The 11,300-nt window shown below is 45.5% G+C and overlaps 1 protein-coding gene and 2 long non-coding RNA genes across 5 annotated transcripts; 1 reads left to right on the top strand and 2 right to left on the bottom strand.

Moving 5' to 3' along the window:
• The first annotated feature begins 56 nt into the window (after positions 1-56).
• On the top strand, positions 57-4,922 carry LOC119138455 (alpha-1,6-mannosylglycoprotein 6-beta-N-acetylglucosaminyltransferase B-like). Of its 3 annotated transcripts, XM_037278498.1 has the most exons (17): positions 58-223; positions 494-562; positions 1,095-1,340; positions 1,402-1,514; positions 1,576-1,643; positions 1,713-1,886; positions 1,955-2,119; positions 2,207-2,376; positions 2,448-2,579; positions 2,647-2,780; positions 3,346-3,470; positions 3,551-3,706; positions 3,788-3,934; positions 3,998-4,114; positions 4,173-4,247; positions 4,314-4,474; positions 4,543-4,922. In XM_037278498.1, exons 2-17 carry the CDS (start codon positions 513-515, stop codon positions 4,730-4,732), a joined length of 2,223 nt encoding a protein of 740 aa, XP_037134393.1. In that variant the 5' UTR covers positions 58-223; positions 494-512; the 3' UTR covers positions 4,733-4,922. The 3 variants fall into 3 exon arrangements, with proteins under 3 accessions (XP_037134392.1, XP_037134391.1, XP_037134393.1); XM_037278497.1 differs by having other exon boundaries at positions 57-223; positions 1,579-1,643; positions 4,173-4,474; XM_037278496.1 differs by having other exon boundaries at positions 57-223; positions 4,173-4,474.
• On the bottom strand, positions 1,204-3,056 carry LOC119138493. Its single transcript, XR_005101156.1, has 3 exons — positions 2,905-3,056; positions 1,794-2,391; positions 1,204-1,332 (listed from the first exon to the last, which is right to left on the bottom strand). It is a non-coding gene; the product is annotated as an uncharacterized LOC119138493 (long non-coding RNA).
• LOC119138494 lies at positions 3,825-10,596 on the bottom strand. The gene is made up of 3 exons (XR_005101157.1): positions 10,500-10,596; positions 6,020-6,091; positions 3,825-3,906 (listed from the first exon to the last, which is right to left on the bottom strand). It is a non-coding gene; the product is annotated as an uncharacterized LOC119138494 (long non-coding RNA).
• Between the last annotated feature and the right edge of the window lie 704 nt (positions 10,597-11,300).

The following is an 11,300-nucleotide window of genomic DNA, read 5'->3' as shown; positions in this document are numbered from 1 at the left end:
CAGTGGGTATTGTTTCCCTTAAAAAGGGGAGTCAGGTTACCACGGCAACCACAGGATGCCCACCCATGGGTCGCGAGACAGAGAAAGGGCGCTGCCAGAGAAGGATGTAAAGAGAGCGTCGGCAGACAAAAAACGACTTTCCAGACTTCATTTATTTTGCTTGTTTTTTTTTTTTTTAAATCTGTATGTTTTGCAAACAGGCCTGATGGGAGCCTGGCAGAGGGTAAGCCGATCTCAGGAGGTTTGGCGTGTGTGCATGTGGCTGGTCTATTATAACAAGTGTTGACATCTAGATCATGCTATTCACAATTTGCTGACTTGGCTTTTTTTTTTTTTTTTTTTTTTATGTGCCGATTGAAATTTCTGCCAAACACACGAGGCCAGATTATTGGCCAGCCACGCATTTGCATAACATAAAGATATAATTAATTGAAAATTTGATATTGTCTAACTCAATGATGTTGTACAGTTCGATTCATCCTGTGTTTGGCAGTGAGGCCCGACACCGACAGATGCGACTGCATAAAAAGGAGGTCATGCGTGTTGCACTGCGGCCACGCAGGTAAGACTGAGCATCATCAGATTAATACTCACAGTTTCCAAATGCAACAGATTTAGCTCAAATAACTGAATGACTTTATTTGCACATTACGTTGTAGACAATTTAGTTGATACATGTAATTTAATATAATAATAATATAATTCTTTAATAAAAATACAATAATCATAATTATTTCATTTACCCTTTAGTCACTTAAAAATGTACTTTGGGTGAAATCTGGGCGTTTTTAAAACAAAGAGAATTAATTAATTGCTGTATTTTGGTAAAACACCGCTCTCTTGTGGACACAAAGTATATTGCAGCTTGAATGAATGATTCCCAAACATTGCTTTCTTTTTATATAGTACTATATTTTGTCAGACTATTTATTCCAATAAAAATAAAAAATAAATTGTATTTAAATGTAATTGTATTTCCATACAAATCAACCAGTAAAATAATTTTATTGAGCTCGGCAGAAGTTTTGAATTACAAGGCGGTTAGGGTGTCAGGATTGAAACGCTCATCTCACCTTGTCTATTGCGTTCTCCAGTGGTTGCCTGGTGCTCTGCCTTGGTGTGTCTGCCTTCACTTTGCTGCTGCAGACATTCTGGGTGCCTCTTGAAATGTCCACACATGACCCTGCTGGGAGGTCTCCTGCTGACGACCAGGGTCAGCGAGGTCCTCGTTTTCGTAGGCTGGCCCTTCGCTTGGAAGCTCTTGGTACTCAGGTGCAGCGGCTGAGCAGAGAGCGTGATGCTACCATGACCTCAGAGGCTCTCCACATGCTTCTACAGAGGTAATAATAATAATAATAAAATAAAATAACAATAAAACCAATTTATTATTATTATGATTAGCTTTCGACAGGACCAGCAAGGCTTGGCCCGTTTGGTGGAGACCGAGCTAAAGAGGGTTTCCCAGAAACTGGACCAATTCAATCATCATCGCTTGTCTCATGCAGCCGCAACACGTGAGAACCACGTCTTTTTGCAATTATAATTGATAAAAAAAAATCTTTGCTATCTTCCTAGTAGGACCCAAAGAGGAATGTGCGGTGCCTGTAGATCCTGCCTATCCACTATGTGCGGAGAAAGTCGAGGTGACAAAGTGTTTTTTCTCTAAAAAATGTGTATTTATCATTTTGATGGAATTCTCATTTATCTTCAAGTTCCTGCAGGCCAAATGGCAGTCAGACCCCTGCTACGCCTTTTATGGCATGGATGGTACCGCCTGCTCCATACTGACTTACCTCAGTCAAATAGAAAACTTCTGCCCGCCTCAACCTGGACGAAACCACTTTTCACCTCCTTGGCATCAGAAAGCTCAGCCCTACACAAAGAAGGTATCAGAATTTCAATGAGGACTCCACTTGCTTGACATCCCTACACCAGTTTGCTGCTTTTCACGCAGGCAATGATAAGGACGACTATGAGTTCACTCTATGAAGTCATCAATAACAGCAGCGGCCCGGCACTTGGATTCATGCGCTCCAGAGTGGAAATGATGTCGGAATGCTGGAGACAGGCTGCCCTCAAGATGATGCAGCAGAACAAGACACATGCATCCCTCATGAGGGTTTGAACATGCTTGTTGTCACTGGTAGAGACTGGGGGGGCGGAGCCACAACAGGTTTGAACTTTTCGTGTTTCTATTGACCTGTAGGTTCTGCTTTACCCCGGTGCTCTCGCTGGGCCTGCAGGCCAACATTTCCAAGCCACGGTGGACACAGGGGGTCCTCTTGGAGAGCTGGTCCAGTGGGCAGACCTTAGCGCCTGTTTGACTATCCTGGGTCACGATGTGATCCTCACCACCTCGCAACATCACCTCCACAGGTGGGCAACCAAAACCTGGCAAGTAGAATTAGAACATTAGAAGCAACTGAGCATGTTTGGGGATGGTCCAGACTGATCGGTGCGGCTCCGGGCCGAGGCAGCTGTCCCATCAAGGGGCCCCTGACCTTTGACCTCATCTATACCGACTATCACGGTCTTGCTCACCTACAAGGAGCCATGGGACTGGCTTTCCAGCATTACCAGTAAGTTTGTCCATTATTTGTAGGAGAGAAATTATTCTGAACGTATGCTTCTAAAATTGTACTTCAGATGCCGCTTCAGGATCCTGGACTCGTTTGGCACCGAACCAGCCTTCAACTTGGCCAGTTACGCACGTGCCCATGGCTTTCAAACACTCTGGGGTAGCTGGGGCCTTCAACCTCTGCAGTACATGACTATGTTCCGTAAGTGTGTATTGCATAATTCCCTCAGATACGTTCAAGTATTCTCATGGTGAGAAATAATTGTTGAGGTGAAATCCACTGGTGGTCCAGACAGAACTTTCAATGGAACACCTCGCCTTGTCACCTTTCCTGGCCCGTTGGCAGATGGAGACAAGCTGGATGTGCCGAGATGAGTCGCTTTTCATCCCTCGGCCCCGAACGTGTTTATTTGCCCTGCCGAAGGAGGAGAGAGTGATAGATAGGTTTAAAGGCCACTTTGGACAGATGGTTTATAATAAAAAACTTTCTCTGTCTCACAGCCTGCGGGGCAAAAATACACATAGGGAATATATTACATTCCATTATATTATATTTTAGAATGGTTTAAGCGTGTGCTTCAGACATTGACCACAAGAGGGCGACAGAGCAATGCAAAACATCAATTCACCGTCAATTTCGCAGTGTAAAAATTTCTGGGTTTGAATCTGTTCTGTTTCCTCCATTCAAATCAATATGTTTGATCACGCACTGGACATTCCATTAGGTCCATTTGCACAAATCTAAATGCTTCCCTTTTTGTTTGTAGCTCATACACCTGATAACTCCTTCCTGGGCTTTGTAAGCGAGGACGCGGAGAGAGGCCCGGAGTCGGACCTCAGCAGGAAAGAGAAGATTGCCGTCATCTACGGCAAACAAGAGTACATGTGGCAGGTAATGTAAACAGCAATGTACATTTTTTTTAATTTTACATGGAAAATCATGCTGTCTTGCTTTTTTGGTGAATATTTCAGGGGCTTTCAGAGTATGTAAAGGTAATCAGTGAAGAACTGGAGACTCACGCTACAGTTTACCAACCTTCTGGACACGTCTCCGCTTTGCCAAGCTATGTAAGAAATCACGGCCTGCTCTCTCAAAAGCAGTTCTTGAGACTTCTCCGCAGAGCCAAGGTCGGACAGCAGCCATTTTTCACATTGCTTGCAGATTGAAGTCAACAGTTAGTGGAGAACATACTCACCCCCTCCTGACAGGTTTTTGTAGGTCTCGGTTTCCCCTACGAGGGTCCGGCGCCCATCGAGGCCATCGCTCTGGGCTGCGTCTTCCTGCAGCCGCGACTCGACCCGCCTCACTCCTCGGACAATAACGACTTCTACAAAGGCAAACCCACAAGTAGAAAGGTATGCGTTGGAATAAAATACAATCAATTAATTTGAATAAAAATAATCAACTTTGAATGGCAGATCTCCTCCCAGCACCCGTACGCTGAAGAATTCATTGGCAGACCTCACGTGTGGACTGTGGATGTGACCAATGAGACGAGAGTACGGGAAGCGGTCCGAGAAATTCTACGCACAGAGGTAGCGCAAAATACTTTTCCATTACGTGACATGAAATTACATTGCGTTGAATTTGCAGGTGAAGCCTCTCGCTCCTCGAGAGTTCTCCTGTGAGGGAATGCTGGAACGGGTTCATCATTATATCACACAGCAGGTTACGTCTTATTCACCAAGCAGAAATGTTGACATATCATTAATCAGCCCCAATGTGATTTTCCAGAATTTCTGTACTCCATCAATCGTCACGTGGCCGCCGGAAAGCGCGCTAAGGGTGCACATGGGTCCCCTCGGGCAGTCATGCGTCAGCGTGTGCACCCGCGCCTCGCTGGTGTGCGAACCTTCTCAGTTTCACCGCCTCAACAACCCCGAAGTCTTTGCAAGGTTAAATTTGTTATGATTTTCTTGACCGATGGATTCGATTCAATCTTTCGCTTAATGCAATTTTACAGGCTTGCGATCGATTGTTCCAGCATGGCCCGGGACGTCAATCACATCTTGCCCGCTTACACCCCGTGGGGTCGGCATTGTCGCCTGCAGCAAGAGCCGCTGTTGTTCAGCTGTGCCGGTTCGGACTCTTCTCACCGCCGCTTGTGTCCGTGCAGAACTTACCAACCTGGACAGGTTGCACTCAGTCCTTAATCTTTAGGGAAGTATTTCAAATCCTTTACACATATTTAATTTTTTTTTGTTGTTGTTGCTATCACTGCAGAATATTTGCTTAGTTGTGAAACTCCTCTTTGTTTTTGTCTTTATTTCTGTGTTATACTGCCCCTGGTGGCCAAAGTGTGCAAACCAAATTAGTCTCCCTAAATTCATTAATTTGATGTAATATATAAATAATGAATTTATTGCTTATTTGTTAAAAATAAAATACACCAGAAGAGGATTCGCCATCTCTTAATTACAGTGAAAGCTGAACTCCACTTTTTTGGGGTTCTGGATCACGCACAATTGCAAATGAATCATACGGGTCACATTTGCATGGTTCTTTGATTCCTGGTGGGCTGTAAATGATGGGCCGGGGCCTCTTAGGAGATAGTTTGACAGCCTAAGTGATGAGGCTCATTATGGAAGTGAATCACGGATAACCTCTGGATGCCTTTGGGTGGTCACTGCCATATGAGCGTGATTATATTGTCATATGAAACGCCACTTCCCAACTGTCCTGGCTTTGTTTAACTTGCAAGCCCCGCCCCCACCACACTGTTTGTCTTTCCGACACATATTCTGTCAGTCAAGGCCGTTGGTAGATTTTAAAATTGAAATGTGGCTCTGGAGCACAAATGTGAAGATGCCTTATGAAAGAAATGATAAGGTCCAAAATCCAGGTCATAATAAACCCGTGTGATTAATTCTGGCCCGATACGTTGCAGCTGTGTTGGCCAAAGCGGCGTCAACAAATCTCGCTCTTTCAAACTGGAACCGACGGGAGACTTTTCCCGGAATTGACATTTATTGGCCAAAGTGGGAGAATCTTTTTCTTACTCTGATGCGCTCCGTGCGACGGGAATATATCGTCACAGCAGGATGGAGCAAAACCATGATGTCATCACTGGTCTCCAAAATGTAAACAACGGTGCTGATTACGTGTGGTCACTTTGTGAATTCGGCTTAATTGTGCAACCAAAGGAGGAAATCAAGGACATTGGAATTTTTTCATTTTTTTAACTTGCGAAACTTTATATTAGCCATCTCTGAACGACCCTGGGCCATGTTATCCAAGTGCCAGTTTCGTGCCACCTCGTCCATGTTGAAATAACCATTAGACGGTGTGAAAATAAGAGATGATTGATGGAGCGAGCCGAAAAGGAAACACCAAGTGAGGTCACGTGCTGACAGACAGCGAGGAATGTTGACACTCCAGGTTGGCTATTGGAAATTTTACATACGGGACGGGAAGTTTTGATGGAATGGATTTTGCTTTACCTTTCACAAAGTCACACTTCGCAGCCAAGAAAAATGAAGGCTCTTCGACAGGATTGCAGGAAATTTCTTGGACTGAAAAAAAAAAAAAAATGCATTCGTTAATTCCTGCATAATTGCTTGACTCCCAATTTTTGTCTATATGGAGTCATGGCAATGCTAAAAAAATGACTGAACCAGAACACGCAAGAAAAAGAAATGCTGATTCGGACCAAAGCCCAATCAGTGTGTTATTTCCGAAAAGGAGATAGCGAGGGAAGAGAGTATTTTAATCCCGTGCATCTGCTCTCGTTAAAAAAGCTCTTATTGGCGTGCCAAGATTGTAATGAACAACTAAAAAGCTCCTCGATGGAAGCCAATAAAATCTCGGATCCTTACTGCTTTCTCAAGATGGAGGCCATCATGAGGGAAAAGTGCAACTTGCCTCCCACGAAATCCTTTTGTCATCTTTCATCCCACACCTCCAAAGTGCCTTCATTTTCTGGTGCCTCATAAATCCATTCTTATTGTCTCATAAATGGCTCCTTTTGGGGTGGGAGTTTTAGTGAGGATGGAGTGGCAATGGGCTGTGCGGCGGGGTGCCGCGGGGGGGCAGCGGCCCCCACCTTTTGATGTCCTCTCGCTGCAGGCACGCCTGCACATATGCGGCACGGTGCTTACGCCACACACGGCTAGCGCGTTAAAAGCTAGCAAACGGCATTTCTGCTTTCACTCAAGAGTCACAAGATGGCGAGCAGGGTGGTTGGCATTAAAGCGCCGCCGCCGCCGCCGCTTCCTGTGATGTCATAAAAGCCGCCCATGCAGGGGGTCCTTTAAAAGTCTTGTTCCCCCTCCCTCACGCCTGATCCTGACCTTTTAAAAAGGCAGGAATGAGGCCTTTTTTGTGGTATTAAATTGGAATAACAAGACCTGATGTTTTAATCTGGGTGGTCATGTGTTTTTTTTTTTTCTTCATGTGGATTTTATTAACGCGTGATGTCACTTTGGAGTTGGATGACAACCTGAAGGAAAAGTTAGTCCAAGGTGGAGATTTTTTTTTAGGGTAAGATTGACTTCAATCTTTTGCTCTCGCCGGGCCAATTATTATCGGAGAAGATGAGGGAGATGATAGCGACGCAGGCAGCTGGAGGCCGGTTACCACGGCGATGACAGCCTGCAGCCCAGGTGCACAGGTCCAGGAATGTTTGTGATGCTGCTATCTCTGCAGACAGATGAGGGAGCTACCACAGGTGCGTCGAGGGCGGAAGGGGAGATCTACCACGATAAGGAGGCGGTTGCCACGGCAAAACATCACGGCGGCCATCTTGATTATTTTTTTTTTCTCCCAGGACTCCGCCCGCGTTTTCTTTTCTTGCACCTGCGAGATCGCTACAAATGCCGCCTTCTTTTCTTCCATTCTCACCTGGGAACATTCCAAGCTAAAGCTCTTCCATCTTTGAGGCGGCATCACTCAGCACTTGGTGATAAGCGACACAAAGGGGGCCTTGCTGAAGCCGCGAGACCCCTAAGCGCTGCTGGGTGGAGCGAGAAGTGGAGAGTTCCTCCTCCCCCCTCCCTCTCCTCGTCCCCATTCCCAGGAGTCCTCCATCATTCCCGCTCGGCCGGATGATGACAACCCTGTCAGTGCGGATTAAGGGGGAAAAGTGGCGGGCATCACCTGGGGCAACGATACAAGCTCCGCTATGACCATCTTGCCTCACTTGAAGCCAATTTGGGGATTTGGAATCAAATGAGAAGATTGAATGAGCTTCCAACTTCTTGATGATCTTCTGTCATCAAGTCACAATGAGCAAACATCTGTTTTATTACGTCTAGTGCGCCAAAGCACTTCTTTGACATGACCCCACCAGACAAAAGTGCTACAATGTGTTAAACCAAACAACCAAAAATTGGTTGAATAGAAGAAAAATATTCCAAAATTCAGAATCTGTGAAGTCTCTTTTTTTTTTTTTTCCAGCAGCCATCCCATCCATCATATGGAAAGCATCAAGGCTCATTCCTTCTCTGATTCTAATTTACACTGACGATTCCCGAGCTTTTCTACGACTTGGTCAAATCTGGAAAATTCCTCTTCATCCGCTAAGAATCTGGAACGTGTCATCTCGACTTTTATAACATCCCGCTTTAACGACTCGCCGTATCGCCGTCTCTCTCGATAGAAGCTCTCCGGAGTTAATCGGCGCCGATGGAAGCCTCCGAATGTCGCGCCGCCTCTTTGCTAACACGTGCTTTTCAAATTTGAGCGGCTCACGATGACATCACCGATGAGGCTCCGATGTTTGGGTCGAGGTCTGGTTGTGATTCGCAGGTCAAGGCTAAAAGCAAGAGAGCGAGGGGCCTTTTTTCCTTTCAACTTTTTTTTTTTCCCCAGTCACTTTATATTGCTATTCGATTCATGCAGCAAACAATTTGACTTGGATTTGAGAAGATTCAGATGGAGCACTGATGAATTGTGGGAGCGAGGCAAATAAGCCTTGTGGGTAGATGAGCGGAATTGCGAGGCTGGCACGGAAATGTGTCTTGCTCTTTGGTGGGAGAAAAGGGACCTGGAATTGATTTCATGGAGGAGCGGGACACAGAAGGAAGACAAAGTGGGTGTGTTTGTTTGTGTGAGGACGAGACAGCGTCCAGTGTGGATTTAGTACGATGAGGGGGGGCGGGGTCACACACAATGGATGAAAATATAGCACCAGCCAAATGGCACAAAGACCAACATTTTCCATATCAACATCTCCTTTAAACTAAATATTACATTTCAATATAGATTAAGATTCCCAAACAAGTTCAGGTGTTGAGTTCCATCAAACAAAGCTAATAAATTCAATCAATTCATCAGGAGCCAAACAATGTAGTCTCCCGTGCACCACATCAAAGTTTGGATCATTACCATACCAGACCACCATTAAACTTACACATGCTGGAGGGTACTTGAGCACCACCAAGGTAGTTTTGAGAATCCCTTTGCAACAAAGTTTTCAAGCTTTTATGACATTCAAAAAGTGTCTCCGCAGTTCCTTCGCTGGCTCCTTTCCCCCCCTCTTGGCATGAGCAGCCGCATCTCTTTTGCGGCGTGCGTCAAGGGAGCTGTCTGCCTTTTTCAAAGGCTTTTGTGTCCAGCTTTTCTTCTCCTTCATTCGGTTTCACCCCAAAAAAACCTTTTCCCATAGCACGGTTGTCTCACCACCACTAGGGGTTCTTCCATCTCCTTCCATACAGGTATCTTCTGTCAGGAGACTGAAGATAAAACCATATTTTTCCATTATTATTTTCAAAATAAAATTAGAAAAGTTGTGAGAAGAGATGAAAGGCAGCACGGGCAAACAACGTGCGGCGTGTGGTCCTCGGTGGGGGCCGAGTGACGCCATTTGTTCCTCGCATGTGTTGCGGCGGTGTCCTCACCTCCGGCGAGCACATGTGCTTTCAATCCACCGTGCATGGATGCACTCTTTGGCTCCATCGGCATCCGCCTCTTCACCAAAAGTTTGTAACTCAAATGAACTTTCCCATAGAGATGAATGGGGATACCATTAATCCGATCTTCTCCATTTGGAAGATGATTACTGCGCATGATACGTTCTCGGTCCGGTATCTGTGGGACGACATTTGCTTCTCATTGACCTCCACCTTCCTCAGTCTCGGGCCTCGCCTTGCACGGCATCTCCAGATTTTCCTGGTGGCAATTTTGAACTCGCACTCTCCCATTTCCCTCACACATATGCAATCTTGCACCTTTGGCCTTCAAGTTTTGTTTTTTTTTCCACGTAAGAACTTAACCAAGCATCAAAGCGCTCGCAGCTGGGATCCAGAACCATGACCTGCGACCACAACTCTAAGGAGACTTCCTCTCCAGAGTCACATTAGAACTCTCGTCTAAAGCTGTGGGCTATAAATCTTCGATCTATAGAAAATGACCCTCGTAAATTTAGAATTCAATTCAAATTCATTTTCCGCAATCAATCCAACCTGATGTTAAACAACTCTGCGAAATTATCCATTGATTTGGTTTCCAAACGAGACGGGCCGCTACTTCAAAGAGATCGATTACCTCAGCCAAGCATGCGTGAAATCACGAGACATCGTTTCGAAATTATGGCGGGCGCTGGCTTTTTTGGAGGGGCGACCTTTGACGAGCGAGGCAGTGTGCACGCACAGGCAGAACCGGACTCCGCCCCCTCCCCCATTTGTGTAAGCGAAGACTCAAAGAGCAGGAATGAGGACGGAAAGAAGCGAGAACAGCGTTGCGATGGCCGCCGTGGGCTGGAAACAATTTGACAGAGGTGGGAGTGGAGGTAGGGATGAATTTAAAACAAATTCTTCCCAGCGCAGCCATGTGACCCGCTTGACCTGGACTGCCCCCCCGGAGCACCTCCACAAATTCACACCCTGGCCAATGCATATTTGTTGAAAAGCATTTGGCAATCATCATTTGGTGTGCTGCTGGCAATCCCACAATTTGGACAATGTGTGTGTGCACATTTCTAACCTGCTGTTGAGTGTTGTCATCTGTAGTCACTGCCGTTCCAGAGCTGCAGGTGTCCCCGCCGCCGTCTGTCCAGAACGGGCTTGCCTTCTTTTTCCCCTTTCAAGAAGGCTTGAATTACCACAAAGCCACATTGACATCCAAAAGATGCCAGGAATGCACATATGCATCAAAGCGGGAACATTTAGACATTTTTCCCAAGTGCAATTAAACAATAGGAAAGGGAGCGAGAGTAGAAAGGAATGCCTGCACCTGTTTGGGGACATTTGAGTCCCATGAATGAAAACAGGTGAAAATATTTGTCAAATATTGCATGCAAATCCAAAATTAACATGCACCACCACTGCTGGATTTTTTTTCTTGCTATGAAAGAACATGACACCGATATTTTCAGTTCAATTCTGAGGTCAGAAAGGTAATATTTAAAAAAAATACATTTGATCAATAAACTCAAAGGTGGTGCACTATGCAAAGACATCATGGCGAGGGCGGGCGGGGGTCCCTAAAAACACTGGAGGCCAAGAAGTGAAATTGAGCCTAATTCTCAGGAATGCCGCTTCCGTCTGGACACGTCGATAAAAATAAAGCTTATTGTGATAGTGGCGCTTCAACCTGCAGGTCGGGTAATGAAAAGAAAACTGGCAGAGCTCACGTTGGGGAAAACAATAAGCTATATAGATGGCTGCCTGTACAATAAATATGCAATGCTTGCTTACCTTTGAATATGATTTCCAACTTTTCGTGCGAACACCCAATCTGTAAAATGTAAGCAAATTGCAATTACAATCAGCGTTGTGTTTAATA

Source organism: Syngnathus acus, chromosome 19 (genome assembly GCF_901709675.1).
Source record: "Syngnathus acus chromosome 19, fSynAcu1.2, whole genome shotgun sequence".
NCBI classification, from domain to species: Eukaryota; Metazoa; Chordata; class Actinopteri; order Syngnathiformes; family Syngnathidae; genus Syngnathus; species Syngnathus acus.
This window is presented reverse-complemented; position numbering and strand designations above follow the sequence as displayed.